The sequence below is a fragment of the Electrophorus electricus genome, chromosome 11 (assembly GCF_041902795.1).
Source record: "Electrophorus electricus isolate QZ-2024a chromosome 11, ASM4190279v1, whole genome shotgun sequence".
Taxonomy (NCBI): Eukaryota; Metazoa; Chordata; class Actinopteri; order Gymnotiformes; family Gymnotidae; genus Electrophorus; species Electrophorus electricus.
The window spans coordinates 25,652,501-25,676,236 of record NC_137507.1 but is presented as its reverse complement, the minus strand read 5'-3'; the positions used below and the strand labels follow the sequence as shown (position 1 = coordinate 25,676,236).

The following is a 23,736-nucleotide window of genomic DNA, read 5'->3' as shown; positions in this document are numbered from 1 at the left end:
ATGACTCTTGCCCAAATCTATTACTTCAGTTCTCATCTACTATTACATTTAAGTTCTTACCTTAGTGACGCTCATTTATGTTGGGTCCTGTAGGTCTGTAGTTACAGACATAGCCTGTAAACACTGGTATTTGTTTATTATTGGATTGAGTAGCCTACAAGCCTACTGCATTTGAACAGACCTTGGCGATTAAAACGGTGTTTTGTGATCATGTGTATACAATTATTAATGAAGCACAAAACGTGTTGTTACAAGAAACAGTTAAAGCAGCAGATATTTCAGTATTTGCACAGTGTCAACCCATCAGGGGAAGCGTGATCTTGATAGCACTTGGTAAATGACCAGGTTACAAGACCTAAAAAAGATCCCGGCCAGGGGTCTTTTTTAGGTCTTGTAACCTATATCAAAAAAGAAAAGTGCGACGACACTTTTAATGTAGGGCAGCCGTGGGCCCGCGTGCAAACCCTTGTTGGTGGTGTCACCGAACCAGAGGGGGCGTGAGAAGGGCCGCGCGTGACAATACGAGTTCGGCACTTTAGCAGGCACGTTCGTTCCGCGCGCCTGCTGCGGCAGCATCGCTCTACCTCCACCGACGCAGAAATGAACCCAGACACGAATTACATCGTTTGGATCTTTCTGAGAATATACGAGATGAGCTAAATGGTGCGATGATGTAGGTGACCGGAGCCCTGGGGCCGGATTACCCCGTGATTTTCTCAGAATGGAATGGACTGATGGTTCGGGCGAACCGAACTGGCTAGAAACAGAAAGGTAAAAATTCACATCCTTACGTATGCTATTTGTTTAAAATAATTTAAGGCTGGATTAAGACAGGAGTAAAACACAAAATATTTGGTTAATAGCTACATGATTTGCTGTCATACGCTGTCGCTTTCTGTTCTGCTCTTCCTTAGGATTGCACGTCTTTTACAATGATACCAGTCACGCAGGCCTCTAGATTCAGCATATTCTATTGCACCGTGCGTAGGGTGCATTTTCCAAATGACTGATCTTCAGTCATGATGGAGAAACTGAATGTATAGTTAAGGTTAAGATATGCACAGACAAGCCCCCCTTTTTTTATTCGATCGCCGTTTCCTAATTTAGTTCAACCCAGTCTGTTTTCTCAAAGCGTGTTACTGTTTGATGTGGGGTTTTAAGGTTGCCTAATTGTTCTATAGCCCCAGCTGTTTAGCGCGAGCCTACATCACGTGCCAGCCCGAGGTGGGTGTGCAATGTGGCGCCCTGCTGTGAAGCGTTTGCTGAGCTGATGTTGCTGGTGGAGCAGTGTCGCTACTAAATCGCTGTCAAACTTTTACTAATTTTTAATTGTTCCTATAATAATAATAATAATAATAATAATAATAATAATAATAATAATTCATTTTTGGCTCGTATTTGAATAGAAGCGATCATCTAGCGTTAACAGTTTCGTTCTAAACGAATAGCTTATTTTAAGTAGCTATGCGCTTGTTTCAACAGCTGTTAAGGTGCAAATGTTTAAACATGGAAGGGTGTGTGCTGAGGTGTAGAGACCGTCGCGACAAGGATCCTCAAATCCCCTTCAAACAATCATGTTAAAGATACAAATACTGCTTTTGTTCTAGTCGTTTTGGTAGGGAATAATACTGAAATTGTCCTGGAATTGTGTTTAAAAAAAAAAAGGTCTGACAGGAGATTCCTGCCTGTGTTAACCTAAAGACATTGTAGACAATATCACCAGCTCAGACACAGTAGCCTCGGGTCAGTTGTGTCCATTTCTTTCCATCCATCATGTTTCTGAGATGAAGCACACTCAGACACATTCTTCACGCAAGATTTGTGAGTGCAGTTGACGTCTTTTGTCTAACAAAGCAAGAAAATACTGCTACTGGGGTGAATCTTTTTTTTTTTTTTTTTTTTTTGAGGTGTTGAGGACGAAACATTCAGACTCTTGTAAATGTGTTTCTAATATAAATGTTGAACTCACCATCTTCAGCTACACTTTGACAATGGGTCCTTTACTCACAGTAGGACACCAGCAGTTATACTGCTATTGGTATTAAATAGCACCCCACTGTTTTTAGACCACCACCTAACAATGGAGTTTTCAGGCTTGGGAGAGTCTAATTAAATGCAATGAGATGTTTTGTTCTGCAGTACAATGACTACTTAAAATGCCTGTATCTGTTACTCTGCCAGATTTTTTCAACTCTGTTGATGATAATTAGGTCAGTATAAATGTCATTCTTACCAAACATAGCCATATGAGAAGAAGATGACTGAACACATTATCTTTAATTGTTGATACTTGTGTGTTATCTCCCTAATTCTGAAATCACTGCTTTCAGAACTCTGATTTTTGCAGCATTACAGCTCAGTGTTACAGGTACAGACACTGGCCTACTTTTTTCCCAAGGCCTTCTTTAAGTTCAAATTCCCCTTCTTTGTTGAAGTGTCCCAAAGGTCTCACCAATGACACTTAAAAAGTCTTATACTCTTTTATTAGCATTCAGAATGTAGGTGCATTAATTTTGAATTTAATTAAATCTTTCATTTTGTATTATTAGTGTTTGCAAGTGTTACTTCACCAAACATGCTACTGCCTAGTTAAAGCAAAATTAAACATTCTATTTTAATTAACTGCCATCTAGTGGTTAAATGTGACACTGTATATTCGAATGAGATGCAAGATTCCTCAATGCCTAACATAGTCTAGGCTAAATTTCCTTCTTCCTGGGTCATCTATTTTACTTATGAGAATGTCATTACGTCTTATTGGTTTACTGTAACCAGCGATTTAAAACCTATGTGCCATTGTCTATTATCTTAACACAAACACTGAGATATAGTTTGAGTCTTCTAGGGCATTGTTCAACTGAAACTGCACCACCCACCTCGTATTGCAATATCCATAAATAGCGAAGACTTGTTGCTGTGCAGTATTGTGTCAGATATATTTATATCGTCAGTGTTTTAGGTAATGCTTTTTATTGATATTCAAGGTGTCCTTGTAGATATTGCTTGATGATGACATCAGACTACAGCAGCCCCATTGTAAGATGAATGGTGCTTTCGTGAATTATCAGTATACATTCTTATAATCCATTTCCATGTATTTACAAATACTCAAATTCAATGTTTGTCAAGACAAGTAAATATGTTTTCTTTGTTCTTGACATTCTGAGTTTTATCTTGTGCTACACTGAGAACTTTCTCATTAATGAAGTCCCAACCGAAGGCCTCACTTAACTGTGACGCTGGCAGCACAGAAGAAGAGAGAGGCGAACTTGAACTAACGTTCAGTAAAGTTATCCGTGGGAATACTCTGGAAGTCGAGTCACAATACACCGAAGGCTTCCAGTGGTTTCCATGACCGCTAACGCGCAGCCTGTGGAAGTATAAATAGGGAGACATAGAGATGATAAGCAGGTGTCTCCAATCGGTAAACAGGTGATTGGGATCAGGGTAAACAAACAGTACGGTCCTCGTCTGATGTGGGCGTTTCCCTCTCTGTGTTGGACCGGCCAACCGTGACATTAACTGTCCATTAGAACATGTGAAACAACTCTGTAAGTCTCTCTTCACTAGTTTCCATGGTTCTTTGACTTAGTTGGTATATGAGGGGACAGTTTCGACAGCTTGTGCATGTGTGTGTGACATGCACGTGTTGGTGATGTAACGTTTTATATTTGCAGGGAATGTCCTGTTGACCAAGAGAGCAACGTGTGCAAGAGCACAGGTCACATGACAGGTAAGGCACACGTCTACACGTGAGTATACAGAGTCTGTCATAGTGGAAGTGTGTATTACACTACTAAAAAGGTTTGTGCCACATCACTTTATCCAGGAGTGGTCTCATCTGCATGTTCCTGACATTTGCATTTTGATTTAAATATATATATTTCGAAACATATAAATACAATGCAATGACAGATGTTGGTTATTGACATGCCCTATACATTGGCATCCTATCAGTGTCAATCATAAGATCAACAGTTATCTGTTTATTTGGCATGACAGCCTAACAATTATTAGAATGTGGCAGAGCCTTTAGATCTGGCTCAGAGTTCCTAGACAGTAGTGTGACCACACGTACTCTGTATTTTATTGGAGGCTGTTTACAGTACTGTGGTATTAAAACTGCTAAACCGCCGTTAATGGAGATATTTAAGACTTCAGGAAACTGTATTATGTTCTGCAGATTATTCGTGCGATGGCACGGATAAAGCCCCACCTCTACAGACTCATACTCTGAGGGAGTTCGAACAGGTGAGGCACTCATATCTCTCGGCATACCTTCTTGGATTAAAAAGTCAGACAACAATGAAAATGACCTACAGATGAACGAGTTATCATGTTCATATTGAAATTGCAGTTTAGAAAGAATGCAGTTTTGAATTACACATCTGTAACAACCTTGTCAAAGTTTGTAATACTTGTGATTGCATTATAAAATATTCGTATTATAAGACTCATAATGCTTATATTAGAAATATTTTATAACTGTATAGTGTGGTGTGTAGTAGCAGATGCTTAAATAAAGAATAATAGTAACTAGATAATTTCATACGATTCTTTTTTCAATGTAGGAACATGATATATTTATAAATACATATGATAGATGTTTGATACATTGTGGGCCATGAATACCTGCACACCTGAAACGAAACACCTTGAACTAAACTTATATCTATCTAACTATCATAATCACATCTAAAATTCCGATATTGATAGAAAAATCATAATTAAATATTTACTTTAAATTGGGTTGCCCTAATCTGACCATGCTGTCACAAAGCCATTTTGATCCCATATCTGTAGCCACATTAGGGGCCAGTTTTCTGCATGCAGATTAAAATTTACCTAGACTAAAAAGGTCATTGGCTCTTTAATCTTAAACTACACATGACACGCTATGTTGATAATGTGTATAATGAAAATGCATTACTTGTGCTTGGTACCCTGCAGAAGTTGTTTGTGGGAAAGCATTTGATTATCAATCATCCAGATTTTAGTAGGGCCAGCAAACTGAATCAGACACAGCTGCATTTCAAACTGTATTAAGCTCCTTCTGTGTGTGTTTTGGACCAAATCTGGGCTAAATAACATGACCTTAGCAGCTGGAGTGACCCTTCGAAGTTTGCTTTTGGAAGCTTTTTCTGGTCAGGCAGGTCAAGCTCCGTTCTCTTTTCATCTCGTGAGGAGTGTTTCCCGGGTTCTAGTAATGGGGCGTTGAGGGGTTAAGTGCATGTCGATTCAGGAGGTGCACACTAGACGTTTCCCCAGGGTGCACCGACTGATGTAATCGTCCCTGTGGTGACCAGAGAGAGAGGCTCTGCTTGACCCTGATCAATTATTCAGACAATGGAACATGAGTACCGAATGAATGATGTCATAAAGCATCCATAAAGGATGCCATAAAGGATCAAAGAGTGCTTTGGAAGTGGAACACGTGTTCTGTTGTTCTTAAAACCTGATATACCTAACCAGCTGCCCAGTTTTCATAGCAAAATGGAACTCACAATAACAGAGACTCTATTCTACATACTAAAAACATGGTGACACATGATTTCCTGAGCAAGATTACAGGCAGATATACATTTATCTGATCCATTGTGCCTTCTGTACGGAAATCTACACAGAAAACGTGTAAAATATAAAAAGGAAATCACGTGCACCCGTAATAATGGGCTATTACATATGAGCAGTGTAATGAGCATTCGCAAGTATTCACAAGTGCATTGAGCTGTTTAGTGGAGCGTTATCTGCTTGGGCTCAAGGTGTCAGCAGAAAAGGCTTTTACCTCAGGGCTATAGTGGACTGAGTTACCCTGGGGGAGTATCACCAGTGATGCTGTCTGGGACAAGGGTCCATTAGTCTCTCAAAAGAGTTAGTCACACCCCCCTAATTTAATACTCTGGACATAACTGATCAGTGACCGGATCGATCACCCAAGATATTCTCACTATTTCATTCAGTAACAAGCTGTAAGATAAGAACTCTGGCACGGTGATTGCATTTACCTTACAGAACGCATGTCCACGTGCAGACCCCAGCAGCTGCTGCGGTGCGGCCAGTGAGTCTGCCCCACTGGTAGAGCTTGGGTTCGAACACTCTGCCGCAGGCTGTGTGCGGGTCACTGCCTGTATGACCAGCAGGGCTCAATCCCAGTTGTCCTTACGGCTGCGTGTGCCATGATTTCTTGTGTTTGGCTGGCTTCTGGCATGTTGCCTCACTCTGTGCTGAATCTGGTGAATAAGTAGTACAACGAGTCATTATTATGAATGTATAGTAGGTAATCTGTATTTCTACAGTTATAAATAATCGGCATTATCGCAAATGTATATTAATTAATCTGTATTAATGTGCATATGTAGTAAGTAGTCTCTTTTACTGTAGATATTTAGAAGTAGTCTGCCTTAACTGTACATGTATAGAAGTAGTCTGTCTTCCTATAGATATATAGAAGTAATCTGTCTTACTGTAGATGTATAGAAGTAGACTATTACTGTAAGTAGATATGTAATAAGCAGTGCCTGCTACTGTAGATATATAGAAGTAGTCTGTCTTACTGTAGATTTATAGAAGCAGACTATATTATTGTAAGTAGATATGTAGTAAGTAGTGTCTACTACTGTAGTAGCATCCCATCTTTGTTGGCAATACCCGCCTGCTTATTCTGGGATATCTGTTTGCTTCAAAGATAAAGTGTGCTTGGATACATCACTGCATCACATTATGTGGCCGACCTTCGCTGCCAGTTTGATACAGCTGAGAATAGTGATTTAGCTGTAATACCTCCCGGAGGACTGAGAGAAGAAGAAGTCTGAGAGATGGAGGAGATTGGTCACTTTAACTGGCTTTCAGCATGTTCCCCGACACACTCCGCCCTCCCTCTCTGGACACTGCCCCCTCTCGCCGTTCCCTCTTGCTCTCTGGTGGGTGATCATCTTACATTCTGCTGGTGCCCGAGGTGGTGGGGGCCACTCTCGTGCCAGTCGCAGATTCCCGGGATGCCTCCCGCAGGGTAAAAAAAGGTCCAGTCCCTCCCCTGTCCCACAGAACACCATGACCTCACGGTGGACACAGCTCTGAGCTCAGGGGCCTCGGGTCGGCCCTGGAGAGAGCTTCCTTTGTGTGTTTAGGGGTTTCTCTTTTCTCTGTGTGTGGCTGCAGATCGACTCAGTATGGAGCACTGAAAGAGTTGTAGATTAGGGTTTGTTGTTGTTTTGTACATAGTCATTTTTTTGTTTGTAAATTTTTGGGGGTGGTGATGTTGCTGAGCTGAGGAGAAGTGGGTGGGGGTGTCTGATTCCCCCCCACCCCGAAGTGAACATACACTCCGGACATGTCTAATAGCTACCGCACTCTCTCACAGCACCTCAACGACCTCAAGAAAGAGAACTTCAGCCTCAAGTTGCGCATCTACTTCCTGGAGGAGAGGATCCAGCAGAAATACGAGAATAACAGCGACGATGTCTATCGAACGGTGAGCAGCCCCAGCGGAATGTGGGAAATGAAGATCTTTTGTGGTTGTGCACGTACTATAGTAACGCTCACGTAGGCCTGACACAAACACACACAGACACACACACACACACATACACATATATTTGTGTGTGTGTGTGTGTGTGTGTGTGTGTGTGTGTGTGTATATGAAAAAAATTTGCTTTGGTAAAAGGTTTTTGCATACTCATTCAAAAAAAATGTAATTGAAGGCTAAAGCCTGAACTTGTAAATGTTGCATGTCAGGGTCCGAGTGTTTCGCAGTAAACTTGTCAACCTCAGCATGCCAGCAGCACTTGAAGTCTGCACTGGTACGCTATAGCATGAATCACCACACTGTCTTTATCGGCGGCTCGCATGCCCACCGTCTTACAAGGCTCTATCCCTCGCCCACTGTAGGTCAGCTTGTAGAAAACGCGTCTGAGGAGATTTGGCTCTGATCTCTTGTTTGGGCCAATACAAACAAATGTTCTCCTAATTAGTGAATGGCTGCGTTTAAATGATTGTGAGCACGTGTGATGACATTGCCACAGTATGCTTCTATCCTTTGTATTTCCATGATTATGCTTTTGGTGTTACTCTTTTAGATGCTTTTTATGTGCGTGTGTGTGTGTGTGTGTGTGTGTGGGTGGGTGTATGTGTGTGAGTGTAGTTTGCCCTATAAAAACACATAATGTAGGAGTAAAGGTTCAGTCCTGGTCACAGTCATTTGCTACTTTTTATTAAATAACATGGTAATAAATATTCAGAATTATTACAGACACGATTTGAGGGGATATATATATATATATATATATATATATATATATATATATATATATATATATATATATATATATATATATATATATATATATATATATATATATAAAATTCAGAATATTTATTACCATGGTATTTATATGGTATATATGTGTCTGATTAATTTATGTACCAGGAGCAGTGATAACTGGGTGTCAAAGCAAAGTGAGTTAAAGTGTTCATATTGGTCAGTGTTGGTGTGGACAGTGTGTAGGAAAATAGCTCTGAGTCACATTCCAGCAATGATCATGTGTTACTGGGCTCCTAGATATTCCTCCTGGAATGCCTTTAAAATGTGGTGCCCTATTTTAGGAATTTGATTGCGTTTATTACCATCACCATTGTTGTTCATTGTTTTTTGCGTGTTGCGTGTTGAATACTGCTTCTCCATTGCCTGACTGACTTGACGGTGTGTTTAGTGCTTGGGAGAAAGAACAATGTAGTGTTTTGCTGAGATATTTGGGGTTGTGTGTGTTCGAAATCTTTTACTCTGTGGCATCGCTGGCCTTTATTTTATACAGTTCCAGTCAAATGACCAAATATACATTTATCAAAGTGTTAAAGGTACTTTAAAATAATTGTTTAAGTTTGGTTTTAAGACAAATATAAAAAATGACGTTTGATAGGTTATATATAAAACAAAAATATATATTAAATAAAAGGTAATTAAATGTAAATTAAGTTTAAATAAACCATTTAAATACCCCCTCATCCAGAACTTTAGTCTACACCCTACATGTGTTCGGGACTGATGGTGACACATAATTGGCGGTGCCCTACTGAAGCCGGTTAAGAGAACACAGAAAGCATGCAAAGTAAAGGCTGGCTGTTTACACAACATTTGTTTAACACAGCATAATCACATGTGTGTTCATTCAATGTTTTGATGCTTTCAGTGTTTTTCTAAAAAGTAGAAAATAGTAAAAATAAACAAAGAATTGTTGTGTCCAAACCATGTAGCTGACGTTTGAGAGCGTTTGTTCCATTGCAATCTGCAAAATAACACCTGTGTTAAAAAAAGGGCGTACAGAATAAAACATGGGTGTTGATACTGGGTTACCTGTATGCCCCGTTTGCTGAAGACCACTGTAAATATCTCAAACTTTTTAGAATTATCTGCCTGAACGTGTTTATATGCAGGTAAATCTAAGTTTGTCTAAGCCTGGTGTTGGTGTTGATATGTTACATTTAAATGCAGGTTTGTGTGTAAGTTCATGCCTTTGTTCATGCTTATAGAAATGTGTCTGAGACGTATTTAAATTCCACTGTCTGGTGTGCCAGTCTGAAGGATGAGGTCAGAGGATATTTAAACTGGTTAGCATGATTTCACACATTTCTGTCAGTCTTTGTTTATTTTGAAAAGATCTGATAGCTTTATCTGTTTTTATGAAATAATAAATAAAGCAGAGAAAGTGAGAAAGCGTGTGTGTGTGTGTGTGTGTGTGTGTGTGTGTGTGTGTGTGTGTGTGTGCGCGCACGCGCCTCTGTGTGCCTACAGTAAGCTTTTTGCCAAGGAGCACAAAATATAGGTGCACCAGCTCGATATGCCTTTATATTCCCAATGCAGAGAGATGACAGTGATTTATTCAAACTGTCCACTTACACTGATACAGTAATTAACCAAGAGTTTATTCACCTAGAGCACAAAATATCGTTTTGATTCGACATTGACGAGTCCTGTCCATGTTCACTGGGCGTGCTACGGATTTTCTCGCCACGCTCTGCCGAAGCAGCAGCATCCGATTATTCGGTAAACGGTAGACTGCTCGGGTCAGGCTCACATGTCGTACGTGTGCTCCTGAATTAAAATTCCCTACGCATAAAAAAAAAAAAAACTATTAGCAAATTCTGTCGTTTTGCTTCTAATTTTTGCTCCTAAATTAAAAATATATTCGCATTTGTTTTTAAAAGAGGAGCAAATGCGAGCGTTTTAAATGTAATGTATTCACAGAGGCCCCTCCCTTATAGACAGACAAAACTCAGCACATGCAACATTAACGCAACAGAAATGTTCTCCACTACAAAAATGTTCTCCACCACAAGACCGAGTATAATCTAAAACCCTGGCAATAGCTTCCTTCATCTGAAACACACACACTTTGTCCTTTGCTAACTGCTGCTTGAATGTTGACACTGATGTCATTGAGGTGCTCTTATAGATTGTACTAAGGCAGGGGAGTGCAGTCGAAATGCATGGTATCGCATGACATGATTGTCAGTCTTTAATTTATCATTTACTCTTCGTTACTACAACATAGCTGATGTTTAATGCTCAACCTTAGACTTACAGACAGTGACAGCACTGTTTTAGAAGCATAAAACAAAAATGGTTTATCACTGAATACTGTAATTATTCTTTAACATTTTACATAATTATTCTAAGAATTATTCTTTTACATTTTGATATTACAAGATAATCCAGTTGTACCAACTGCAGTGTATGGGTAATAACATTACTGCAGAATACATTCAGGTTAAACAATTAGACCTATGGTGGCTCCTCACAGTACAAATATACACTATAAGTTCATAAAGTTTATAAAACATACTATGAAAAATTAAAGTGATTAGGATTTTTAAATAACTTGAAAGGGAATTTATGCTATCCAGTAATGGGCTGGTGTGAAGGACCCATATCCTCTGGTGCGTTATATGATGCATGTATTAAGCAATACAGATTGTCCTGCTTGTGACACACCCCCTCTCTCCTGACAACCAATCACTGTCTCCCATCTTAAAATTAATTCTGTTTCTGTGGGCAGTGGGACATAAACAGCAGGGAGGTGTGTATATGTGTGTGTGTGTGTGTGTGTGTGTGTTTGTGTGTTTGTGTGTGTGGGGGGTGTGCATGGGTATGTGCGTGAGTGAGAAGTTATAATTAGATGTGGCTAAAAGACAAGAAGACACAACATCGAGTTTGTTGATTGTGATCCAGATGGCCAAAGATCTGTGCCTTACGATTATTGTGCTTTACGATTATTGTTGTGCTTTGCGATTGTGCTTTACGATTACTATTCAAAAGTTGAATTTGGAGTGTGTTGAAATCAGGGTTTAACTCATTGGGAGCATTTGACTAAGTTTGTGAGACCTCAGCCAAGTCTGTATTTATATTAAACAGATATTTGTATTTGTGTGACCAGTACTGTGTTGTGTCCCACATCACTTCAGTTCCTGATCAATAGGAATACACACAGCATGTGTGACCAAATATTGTGTTTGTGTTTGCTTGTGTGTATGCATACATATCATGGTGTGTGTGTGTGTTTTCCTGTGTATGTATGTGTTTGTGTGTATGTGTGTGTGTGTGTGTGTGTGTGTGTGTGTGTGTATGTGTGTGTGTGTGTGTGTGTGTGTGTATTTGTGTGTATGTGTGTGTGTGTATTTGTGTATGTGTGTGTGTGTGTGTTTATCTGTGTATGTATGTGTTTGTGTGTATGTGTGTGCATGTGTGTGTCTGTGTATGTGGGTGTGTGTGTGTATGTGTGTGTGTATGTATTTGTGTGTGTGTGTGTGTGTGTGTGTGTGTGTGTGTGTATTTGTGTGTGTGTGTGTGTGTGCGTGTGATATTCTGGGCTCGGAACTGGCAGTGCCAGAGTTATCCTGAAGGTCAACAGCAGTCAACACTATCTCCCCTCTCACGTTACCCTCCATGCCTGCAGAAATCCTGCATCCTGTAAGGCTCCGAGTCTCAGCTCAGTTCCCGCCTGTCACTGTCTCTTTGAGACCCACTCGCGGTATAACATGGGTTTCTAACCCTCACCTCACTGTCAGAACAGGATAGAATATAGGAAGGTTTCCCTGTGTACGTGTGTATATAAGCATGCGTATGAGTCAGCGTACGAGTATTTGTGTGTGTGTGTGTGTGTGTGTGTGTGTGTGTGTGTGTGTGTGTGTGTGTGTGTTGAAGCAGGTAAGCAGGCTGCAGCTGTTGAGGTCGGACTCAGCATTCCTCTGTGCTAAATACAGCCTGTAAGGGAGCATTGAATGTGGTCCCATCTTCCCTTAGCTCCAGTCCACATAAACAGGGGCTTTTGATGAGCACAACACACACACACACACACACACACACACACACACACACACACTTTGTGGTTGCACACACTCACTAATGCACTCCACTGAGATTTAAATGCCGTAGCACACACACGTTCATGCACTCTCCACGTGTCTCTGATGTTTGTATACGTGCACGTTCGGCATGGCTTCCTCTTTCTCACGTGGCGCATGTAAATCTCTTGTGGCGTGAGATACAGGCCTCGAGTGGCACGCTAAATGCCTCACAGCTTGTTAGTTGTCTCCCATGTCTCCAGATCTCTCGTTAAATCTCATGAGTGACTAGTTGTCCCATAGCTTGCTAAATTTCTCATGTTGCTAAATTTCTCACGTATTGCTAATTGACTCAGCTATCTCTCTCACGCCTATGGATAAGCCTCATTTCCATGTCATCCATCAAAACAATGTGCATAATGTTTTAAATGTGCAAAAAATAAGATCTAATACCTAACCCTACTGTGCGTGGTCCATACTAAATACTAGAATGAAGTGATTGGTTTTGTTATTGTGATATTGGATTTCCTCGGTGCGATTTTATGCTTATAAATGTCTAGAAAGTCTCTCTGTTGCTGGTAAGTTAGATTGAGCTGATATTTAATCATATTATTTCTGTAGTAATTAAAATGTAATTAATCCATGCATGTAATTTTCCTTTAAGCATTCTAATTTCATTATCTGGCTTTTATACTGAAAAATATATTTATATATAAATGACTCCATTCTGTGCTGACTGTCTTGGTGTTTGAATAAGTTTGTTATGATGGACTGAATTCTGATTTGCATTGATTGCAGAACATTGAGCTGAAGGTGGAGGTGGAGAGCCTGAAACAGCAGCTCCTCGACAAAGCTCTGTAAGTGTCTTTGCCTGTCTGTCTCGCTGTCTGTCTGTCTCTCTCTCTCTCTCTCTCTCTCTCTCTCTCTCTCTCTCTCTCTTTCTAACACTGCTGTCTTGAGTTTCCCACTAAAGCTTTTGAATAAAACTTTAAAATATGGGATCCTGCATTCTGTTGCTCTACATACACAGAGCAAATGTGGATGCCTGAAATGTTTCTAATAACCAGACAAGAGAAGGGATAGCTCTTCATCACACTTCTGAGGTTTGTGTATGATACACAGTCCAGTACTAAGCTGGGGGTTTGTCAGCATGGCCCTCCTGCTGTTGGATTTCCTTTGGAGAGGTTAAACCAGTTAAGTATATTTCACAAGGGGCACTCACTTGCTTTATGGCTGGGAGTGAGAGAACCAGGGAGATTTTGAGATGGGAATCTGCTCCAGTGTTGCAGGGACTCCAGACAGACACAGACTGGTCCTTCTCAGTCTGATGAATTTACCCTGAAATGAGGGCCCTGTCGTTCCTAAATCCCCAAGTTTTAAATGTAAATTAAAATAGAAAATAAAGATGCAGACTTCAGAATTAAGCTTTATTGAGACACCCTCCCGAGAATGTCTCACAATCAAACAAAGAACCCACATTTTTATACATTTGTCAGGCGTGATTATGTTTTCACCCCACCTTCTTTTACATATTAGTGTTGCATTCTGCATCATTATATAAATTATGTCCTCTTCAGAGGCCTCTGCCCACTACAGAAACCGTTTCAAAAGGACGTAGAATCTCCCTACTCCCTTATGTTGTTAATATGTCTAATTCAATATTAAACCTCTTTTTCCTGTAAACACTCTTCTTATTACCTCAGACCCATAACTTGTCAATCAATCATAGCTCATTAAGGCTGCATATGCAAATACCTGATCAATACTATTAGGCTGAGAAGAACAGGTTTGCATGCACACACTCAGATTTCAGTGGGACACACACACATACTGACACACAAACGCTTTACACTCCACACATCAAGTATTCATCCATATGAGAAGCTCTTGGCATGAACTAAAGGCTATGACTAATATGGTGCCATGGAATGCACCTCAGTGAAGAGTTCAGGCACTAATCAGAAACTTAAGAGAGACACAGAGAGATAGACAGAGACAGAAAGATGGAGAGAAGGAAAGAGTAACATTTTCGCTTCAGATCGGCTTAGAAATACACAGATGAAGTCCATCTTCATAAGGGATGGAAGATAAAATTGTATTTCAGCTAAACTGTATTTCACCCAGGTCTTATACAGCAGATAGCATGGACAATTAGCATACTTTCATTTGCATAATACATTACTCACTGTTGTTATTCATTATTACTAATGACCACATTTGCATAAAACATGATTAGCAGCATTTTGTTATTTGTATCATTTTGTGTGCATCGTTCTATTAAAGTACATTCAGCCCTAGACGGGGGCATGAGCGTGCGTGTGGTGTCCATATCACTCGTGTGAAGGTCATTCTGCTATCAGTGATGGTCTGAAGGGGTAAGCCCATGCCAGAAACTTTCAGCTCAGCTACCACAACCGCTTACATAATACACATCTGTCACTGGCATTAGCTGTGTGCCAATGAAGACCCCTGGGATGAGTTTCTGTAGCTATTTCTATGTATTATTAATCTTAGGGACATATTATGTGCTAAATTATGTAATGATGTAATGATATAGTGCAGTGAATTAATCTGGAAATACTCCCCACTTCAGGCTGATTAGGTAAGTTGCTTGTGCTCAAACATATAAAAACAAGGATATGAGAAAAACCGAGGAGAAGCAGGAGATGCAGTGTTGTGTGCTGAGTCTAATGTGATGCATCCTTTAGACTTGGGATTTAAATTAAACTGGTTATATGAGCTGAGAGCCCTCATCCCAGTTTAAAACAAGCACAGTAATATACGCAGTTATAGACACACTGGCGTGGGCCATTCTTGGACTCCTGTTCCACCAAAAATGAGATCATCCTTGTGTGTGTGTGTGTGTGTGTGTGTGTGTGTGTGTGTGTGTGTGTGTGTGTGTGTGTGTGTGTATGCATGTACATTTGTCACTGCTATAATAAGGAAACTTGTAGACATATGTCTGCCTTTTAAAACTTGGATGCCAAATTCTATCACAGGTTGGTGATTTCCCTGCTCAGAAAACCTGGTGATGAGCTGATAAGAGGAATCAAGTGTGTGTGAGCAGTGCTGGCCTTCAGTACCAGAGGTGGATCTTCCTGTCTTAGAACATGGAACCATTTAAATGTCCTCCTCTGCTAGCTGTTACGGAGTCCTCTGCTAGCTGTTACAGTTGGCTAAATCATGTCCAACCTCACTTCTGTAGCTCTAACGCCATACAGTTTAGTTCCAGCTACTCCAGCACACCTGACCTAGCCAAACTGGCTCACTGGGATCGTGTGAATACACGAACCAGATGAGCTGACGAAGGATTAGATCATAAACACATTAGGAGAGCAGTTCAGCATTAGGGTGGTATGTCCGCTCCTTACCCCCTACAACCCATCTGAACACAGCCTATACCTGTAGAAGATGTCTTAAAACAGCATGGAAGCCCTTTGCCCCTGACCAAACAGTAGCTTTGTCCAGGGACGAACCATGCTCATGGTATATGGATTCAGTTGATGATGCCCCGCCTAAGTCGCCTCTGTCATGCTCTTATAGGACAACAGCAGAGAACCTGACCAATCACAATGAGGCAGAGCTGCAGAGGCGCTGTGAAGAGAGGCAGCGGGAGATCGATCACATGCAGCAGGTCCTGCAGACCAAAATCCAGCTGCTACAGGAGGTGCACAGACCACCCCCCCCCAACACACACTCTTTCTCTCTCTCACATGCACACACACATATAAGAGTGTGTATGACACAACCACACACACACACACATATGCACAAATGCCCACATACACACTCATGAGCACACGTATAGATAGAAGATAGATGCATTTGTGTATGGTTGCAAACATACATTTGCTTATCATATGACTAGAATGATGATGATGATGATGATGATGATGATGATAATGATCTTCCTCTGGGCAGGAGGCTCAGTTGGCACGGAGTGAAGCCGAGCGCATGGCCAGTCTGGCAGAATCTTGCTCGCAGCATCCCTCAGTCACCATGGAAACCGTCACCAAGGAGATGTCCGTTGCCAAGAGCCCGCAGCCTCCCAGCCTGCTGAACGATATGAACAGAGACAGAGATCGGTGAGAGAGTATGTGAGAGGCAGAGAAAGGAATACACCAGCACTAAAGACACTTTAGGTGTTACACTAGCTGTGTGGGTGACACCAGCACTCTAAAGTAGCATGTCTTAGAACACATCATAGCACCCAATCCTAGCTAATTTGACCCTTGTGATAACACAATCATAACACATAACACAGTCACTATACTTCAATCAAACTGTGAAAATCAGAACTCATCTTATTTCACAGATCAAGCATAGACTACCCAAAGGTTTGCCCTACACGCGCGCACACACACACACACACACACACACACACACACACACAGTCTATCTTCTCCTGTGTGTTTGTTCAGTTGGTGGACACTTCCCTGACTTTTGACCTCGAGTCCCATCTGCATGGCAGTAACAAGGAATCCAGAGTATTTAATCCTGCACACTGTAGACATGTTCTTAAACTCACACACATTTGACCATGTTACCTTTACAGGGTTCTCACACTCGCGCACACGTTTAACCCTGTATCTCTCTTTATCCCTGTCTTCTTGTATTGGTCAACTCACACACACACACACACACACACACACACACACACACACACACACGCACGCATACGTGCATGCACTGAGGTTTTTGACACGTGTTCCTGGCCTGCAGGCTGGAGGAGTTAACTGCAGCGGTACACTGTAAGGAGAGAGTGATTCGGGAGCTGACTGAAGAGAGGAGCTCTCTGAGAGAGAGAGTCACAGAAATGGAAGAGCAGTTGCAAGACCTCGCCACCTCCCTGCTGCAGAAGGAAAGAGACGCAGAGGTTTGTGTGTGTCTCTGTGGGTTTGCAGGCCAAAACGTTGCCAAGGGGCAAATGCCACAATGCTTTTGAGATAATCTAATTCTTTCTAAATTTAAGTTCAACGAATTGAAATAAGGGCTTCAGTTGATGGCTGTTGCATGACTGGGCCCAGTTGTTTATAACGGCTTAACAATGGCAGCAACATGACCAAACCTTCTGATGGTAATACCTTACACTGCATTGGCCTTTGTCTGCCATATTCAGCATTACTGCAAATGATGTGATGGTTCTGAGTTTATACCTCCGCCTCTTCCCAGTATCATGACACTGATATGAGTTTGTAAAAACACATCGATGGTCAAAAGTCTGAATACAGATTAGTGATAAATAGTAACGCAGTTGTTATCTGATTTGGGGACTATTTTTCTGCACCAGTTACACTAAATCAGATTTGCTGATATCAAGTGTGACACAATGGACTCTGGGTAATAACTCCAACACCTTGAACATTATTGTCAATTCAAGGTGTTCATGCATATTCATACTGGCAGATCTTGCTTGCGAAGTGTAATGAGAGAGAGAGAGTGTCATTCTCACTCATGATTTATGCCATGTGACTTGACACATGGGCGCTCAGCTTTCTGCTGACACAACGGCAGCTGCTGTATGTACTGACAGATGCCGTGGATCTTCTCCCTCTCTCTTTCTCCCTCTCTCGCTCTCTCTCTTTCCCATTCAGTCTTTCCTTTCCTCCTGTTCCAAGTAACACATAGCTTAAAAACTCACCACAACTACAGTCAGGGAGAGGAAAAGATAACGTGTTGTTGAAAGAGGGCTTAAAGATGTAACACTACTCCTTTAAGAACTTCAGTGTCAGTGAAGTCAGCGGTCTGGAGTAGCCTGCGTGGCCGTGTTTTGATGTAAAGCTTCGCTCATAACAGTAAAACCACTTGTTTTTACGAATTGTACCACGATAACAGTACAGGCACCCTAACGGCAAAACCCCGAAAGATCAGCGAATCACGTTGGTTCCACAAGTGTGACGTGATTGAACTGTTCACCACAGCGATGGCTGTTCTTTCTTTGCCCTCCACAGTATTACCAGGAGGAGCTCAGTCGGGAGAGACTGCGTGTGCAGCAGGAGATGGAGGTAGGCCTCTCCGCGTCTGTCCGTGCGGCTGCATGACTGCTTGGTATTAATCACCTTATGGGGGTCCATAAACATTCTGACTGGGACCATTTGCTGGTACCTACAGGCTCTGCAGTTGATGGTTAGCAGTGTTCAGCGGTGCACGATGGTGCCCAGCAATGAGCGTGTTAGTCAGTGGTGCTCAAAGGTGTAGGTGGCGGTGTTCGGTGGGATGCAGGGGTGTTCAGTAGTGTCAGTAGTGGTCAGTGGTGGTCAGTAGTGTCAGTGGTGGTCAGTGGTGCTCAGTCAGGTTTGTTTGCGTGCCCTTTGCCCCAGACACACCACCCTGCAATGCGCTGCCCTTCCCGTGCGAACACTTCTGATCAAAGCACACCCTCTGCTGGAGGAAAGTGGAAGACACCTCGAGGAAGAAGAATGAAAAACAGAGATTGAAAGAAGAGAGAAAGAAAGAGACAGTAAAAGATTGAATTGATATTCGCAGCGTTTCCTAAAGAAAAAAAAAAAGTTACACAAATGGCAGCACTGCTAAACCAGTGGAGGGTCTCACTCACCAAACACATCGCTACTGAGGTTCCCGATTATATGATTTCTGTTACACGGTCAAATCTAATAGCCCCTATCAGTCAGATTATTACACAAATCACAAACAGCTGGTGTGATAAAAGGCAAGCTGACATAGGCTCTGCCCCCCAGTGACTTTATGTAAGTCCTGCAGCAGGTGGTGTTCTTATTGCTGCAGCCTGCGTGGGACAGAGCCTGCATCATTCCATCCTGTGTGGGGCAGAGATTGCTTCATTCCAGCCTGGGAAACCCAGTGACACCATAAACACCATGACACCATAAACACATAATCAGAACATGACAACACACTGTTCTCGGGTTAGTGTAGCGGAGTAGAGCTAAAGTCTTACAAACACCTGAACACCAGAGCTGAAACAAGTAAGTCTAAGAAATGGAGATCAATCAGGGCTTGTTTTACTGTACAGCAGTATGCTGATTATTGTAACAATTATGGGGCACTGAAGTTCATCCTGACTCTATAATTGCTTGTTCTGCAGTGCTTTGGGGAGAGATGGCCTGAATTGCAGCTGCGTTTACAAGCATGCTACTGGACATGCGAGATTGTGAACATCCATTGTGGGTGTTGACGTTTGTTTGGGCTTTTGAGAAAGCATGTGCACATCCTACAGCCTACAGATTGGTTTCACTTGTAAATCAGCACGGTGGAATATGCAAACACTGGCACTGGGAGGAATTGGCCTGCTCTTATTGCCATCCACCTCCAAGCAGATGCCTCACTCACTCACTCACTCGCTTGCTCACTCACTCACACACATTCACTCGTACTCATTCGTTTGGGGGGGTGCATCGTCAGAGCCCTTCTGATTGGAAATTACAATATAGCTCAATCTGTCAGTATGTGGGTTTTGGCGCTGTGTTTGCACAGAACACTTCATCAGACTTGTGAGCATAAGCACACTGTCTTGGTCTTACAAGCACTAAGTTTTATCTCCACTTTAAGATATCCTAAACCAACACAGGCAAACCGTTCACATGTTTATTTGGAAAATAATATTACTCTTCTGTGGCTCATGCTTCATCTCCAGTCCTGCAGCTAAATCTTGCCTCTTTCGTGATGCTCCGTTTAACTGTCTAATAGCGGCTCATTTCTTCTCGTTGGGCTGACTGAAGGCTCAGCTGGGATTACACAGAAAGGTCTTTGTTTATCTGGACCCACATACACTCATCATTTTCCTCAGTAATACGCATGACCTATCAAGAGAGAGATGACTCTCCAGTAGCTTCCAGCATGAGTGACATGAGATTCAGGCTGTGTGTGTGTGTGTGTGTGTTGTAACTACACATCTCAATTTCTCAATTAGGTGAAGAGTGCATGTACTGCTATGTGTCATCAGTGCCTTTACATAGCCCCGTTCACATGGGACAAGATATGTACTTAGCTATCGTTGAACCTAAGTATTCTGGAAGTGTGTGTCTCTGTTTTGCCATGAATATATGCAGAGCGAACAGAACAATCTATTTTTGAACATGAATGCTGTTTGCATAATCAACATCAGCAGAAGGTCATGAATCCAGAACTGTGTTAGGTGAAAATTAGCTCAATTTAGCCCTCAGACCCACAGCCCTATTAGATTCTGCATTGTCAAAGAATACTTCCTTATTCTCATACAAAAAAAACCAACTTATCTGGCCTATACCGTTTAAGTTTGTTAACATAAGGGCTGTGGTTATTTATCTGTTTCTTTATTTATTATATTTAACTATTAGTATTAATAATTATTCTTCTGACCTTTATTGGCCAGCTGGAGGAGCTCATCATACCAGTGTTAAAGCAACTCTTATCAATCAGTTATCGAGTTGTTTTTTTTTAATACTAGGGTTTGAATATTTTTGCATAGGATCAAAGCCAAAATATAGACATATAGTAATGCATATAATAATATAATATAATTTTCAATACAATTTTGTTTGATATCTTGCAAAAAAAAAAAAAAAAAATTAAAACCTAAATTAGCGATGCACATCTTAATAAGGTTTACTGTTATATGCCATCTAAGGCCTGAGTTCAGATGGTGTGCATGCGTGCGCGCGCATTTTATCTTCAAATCCTTGTTTTATGTGAGCTAGCAGAGTTTATAGTAATTCTACACTACAATCATTAGATATTATTATCCGTATTAGCTATAGCTATAGTAGTAATCTAGTAGTATGACGTTGCTATCGATTAAAAACTAAGCGACGTTTCACCTGCTCGCTCAACGGAACACGGAGCGACTTAGTAAAGACTGCGGGAAATTCCAAACGAAACCACGAGGTAGAACCATGCTTTTTATGTTGCGGTGCATGTCGACTGCGTTTTGCAAATACTGCTTAACATTCTCAGAGAGTTTGTACATGAAACAACTCGCCATTGTGCAAGACATTTCAAATCACGAGTGCGAATACTACAAGCAGAGCATGCCGTAATAAACCGCACCCTCCCCCCCCTAAATTGTAAAGTAGTACATCCTCTCGTTGGCAGCCTCGACAACCGCGGCACCGCCACGTCGTTGCGGTCTTATAGCGATGTGGAACGATATTTGGCGCTAATGGTGGAACTGGCACTGTAGTCTGCTTTTAAATGAGGATTACTGCCCGAGTGGACGGCCAAAAGACGAAGACTTCAGCAGAGTTCTCTCCCCGTCCGCCCGGTGAGACTCCTACCTGCGATGAACCTGACAGGGCGAGCCTGCCGTCGCGCGACGTGGGACGCGGTGAGGACGCGCGCGTACGTGTTCCGCGTGCCAGGCAACGAGAGATGAAACGGCCTCATCCGCGCGGCGAGAAGACGGAGAAGGCTGGCGCGTTTACTGCCGGCTAGGCTACCGAAACGACTTCGTTTTGCGTTCGCCCGACTCGATTTCGCCGTCCTCCGAATTTCCATGAGGTTACATGGGCCTATAAATAGCGTATGCAAGCTGTTTTGCGGTCGCCGGATGCGACCGGATGCCTTTACCGACGGTGCCAAACCGGTAAACCATCTCTACTTCAGGCTACTGACTCGCATCGTCCGTGCGCCTGATGCTTCGCCTCAGTGTTACAGGATCTTTATTTGTGACAGAAAACGCCGCCCTGCTGCTACCCGGCGCTCTCTCCCGATATCTCCGACAACGAAGAGAAAGCAACGTACAGCTCCCTTCAGCATACAAGATATAACTAAATATTAAAAATATTTTTCTATCATATTTAAATATCTAGTTTTAAACACGTGTCATTTAACGAGAGATGAAGAGACTGATGAAGAATGTGAACGAACGGGAAAGTTATCTTTCAAATAATTCAAAAAACACTTTTTAGCGCATCAGTGGATATGAACACGGGCTTGCTAGGTTAGTCGGGCTCGCTTTGCAATTAACGTTCATGGTCAGCCCTGGACAGGGTTAAAGCGCGCGGGTGGTGCGCAGGATGAAGGAGTGCTGTCGGATCTGCGCGCGCGAGCTATGCGGGAACCGGCGGCGGTGGCTCTTCCACCCGGCGGCTAAGCTGCAGGTGCTGCTGTCACACGCACTGGGCAGCGAGCTGCAGCGGGACGGGCGTGGAGAGTTCGCCTGCGGGAAGTGCGCCTTCATGCTGGAGCGCATGTACCGCTTCGACACGGTGATCGCCCGCGTGGAGGCGCTCTCCATCGAGCGCCTGCACAAACTCCTGACGGAGAAGGACCGCCTCCGCCAGTGCATCGGCGGAATGTACCGGAGGCACAACGGCGAGGCGACGCCCACGGGTGACGACGGCAGGCCTGAGAAGGACCGCGCCGGCGGACTGACGGGCCTCCACGACGTGAGGTACTGCGCCCTGCTGCAGGAGGACCTGATGTATTCGGAGTACGAGTCGTGGGCGGAGGATGAGGAACAGGTGGCCGACTGTACCCATAATCCCCCGGTCCAGGCGTCGGAGTCGTCGTGGGCGTCGGCGCCGCAGCGGCGGTGCCGAGGCTGCAGTGTGCTGCGTGTGGCCGACTCCGACTACGAGGCCGTGTGCAGGGTGCCCAGGAAGCTGGCGCGGAGCATTTCCTGCGGCCCGTCCACTCGCTGCTTGCCAAGCGCCTGCGGGGAGGAGCCGACTGCGTCCACCCCCATGCCAGCCATCCCGACGTCGGACGCTCCTGCGTCAGACGGCGACAGGACGCCGGCTGGGCCTACGAGCAACTCCGGTGGATCCGTGGTGTCCCTCACCACCACCCTGGATGTAGCGCTTTCTGGCAGAGAGGCGGACCGAGACAGGAGGGTGGAGCAGAACTCGGACGGCCACTCGGAGGAGCACTCGGGTCCTGCCCTGGGCTCCCTTGGGACCACCGGCAAACTGGCCCTAGCTCAGTACCTGATGCACGACTGCACATACAGGCCCATTCAGATTCCACGTGGCAGCAGACTGCCTGTGCTGATCAGACCTGCAGGCACTGATGCAAGCATTAGGCGGGGCAGCCCCGAGTGGGTCCTGAGGACACCCTACTGCGGTATGGAGTATGTGGTGGAGGAGGCAGACCCACCAAGGATCCAGCTGGACGCAGAACCTGAGCTGGCCGAGCTGGAGGAGATGTGGAATGAAGCGTATGTGGAGTACATGCCCTTCTGCTTCCAGAAGGTTCCAAAGAAGGTGACGTGATGACAGGCGGCGTTGATCCTGCCTTGGCCTGCATCGATAGCCATCATAAATCATGCTGGAGCCAGTTAGACAGACTATAATAAAGAGATCATCTGATAGGTTTTAGGACACCTGGAGCCAGCTTGCTGCATATGACTGCTCTGATCTGTAGAGCATATTAAAAGATTTATTATATATGTGCTGATATTTGTTACATATATAATAATTTGGTCATAACTAAAATGATTTTACA

The 23,736-nt window shown here is 43.0% G+C and overlaps 1 protein-coding gene across 7 annotated transcripts in view; it reads left to right on the top strand.

The window, feature by feature from the left end:
- Positions 1-598: 598 nt before the first annotated feature.
- LOC113592098 (myomegalin) overlaps positions 599-23,736 on the top strand; it is a 50,515-nt gene continuing 27,377 nt past the window's right edge. For 3 of the 7 annotated variants that reach the window (XM_081723356.1, XM_035528121.2, XM_081723358.1), the window contains exon 1: positions 21,398-23,495. In XM_081723356.1, the coding sequence (XP_081579482.1) occupies positions 22,308-23,495 (1,188 nt within the window). In that variant the 5' untranslated portion in view covers positions 21,398-22,307. Of the gene's footprint in view, positions 772-3,677; positions 3,734-4,183; positions 4,252-7,360; positions 7,472-13,134; positions 13,194-15,879; positions 16,004-16,257; positions 16,422-17,058; positions 17,213-18,287; positions 18,342-21,397; positions 23,496-23,736 lie in introns of those variants that run through there. The other 4 variants (XM_081723355.1, XM_081723354.1, XM_081723359.1 and 1 more) reach the window with 3 other exon arrangements.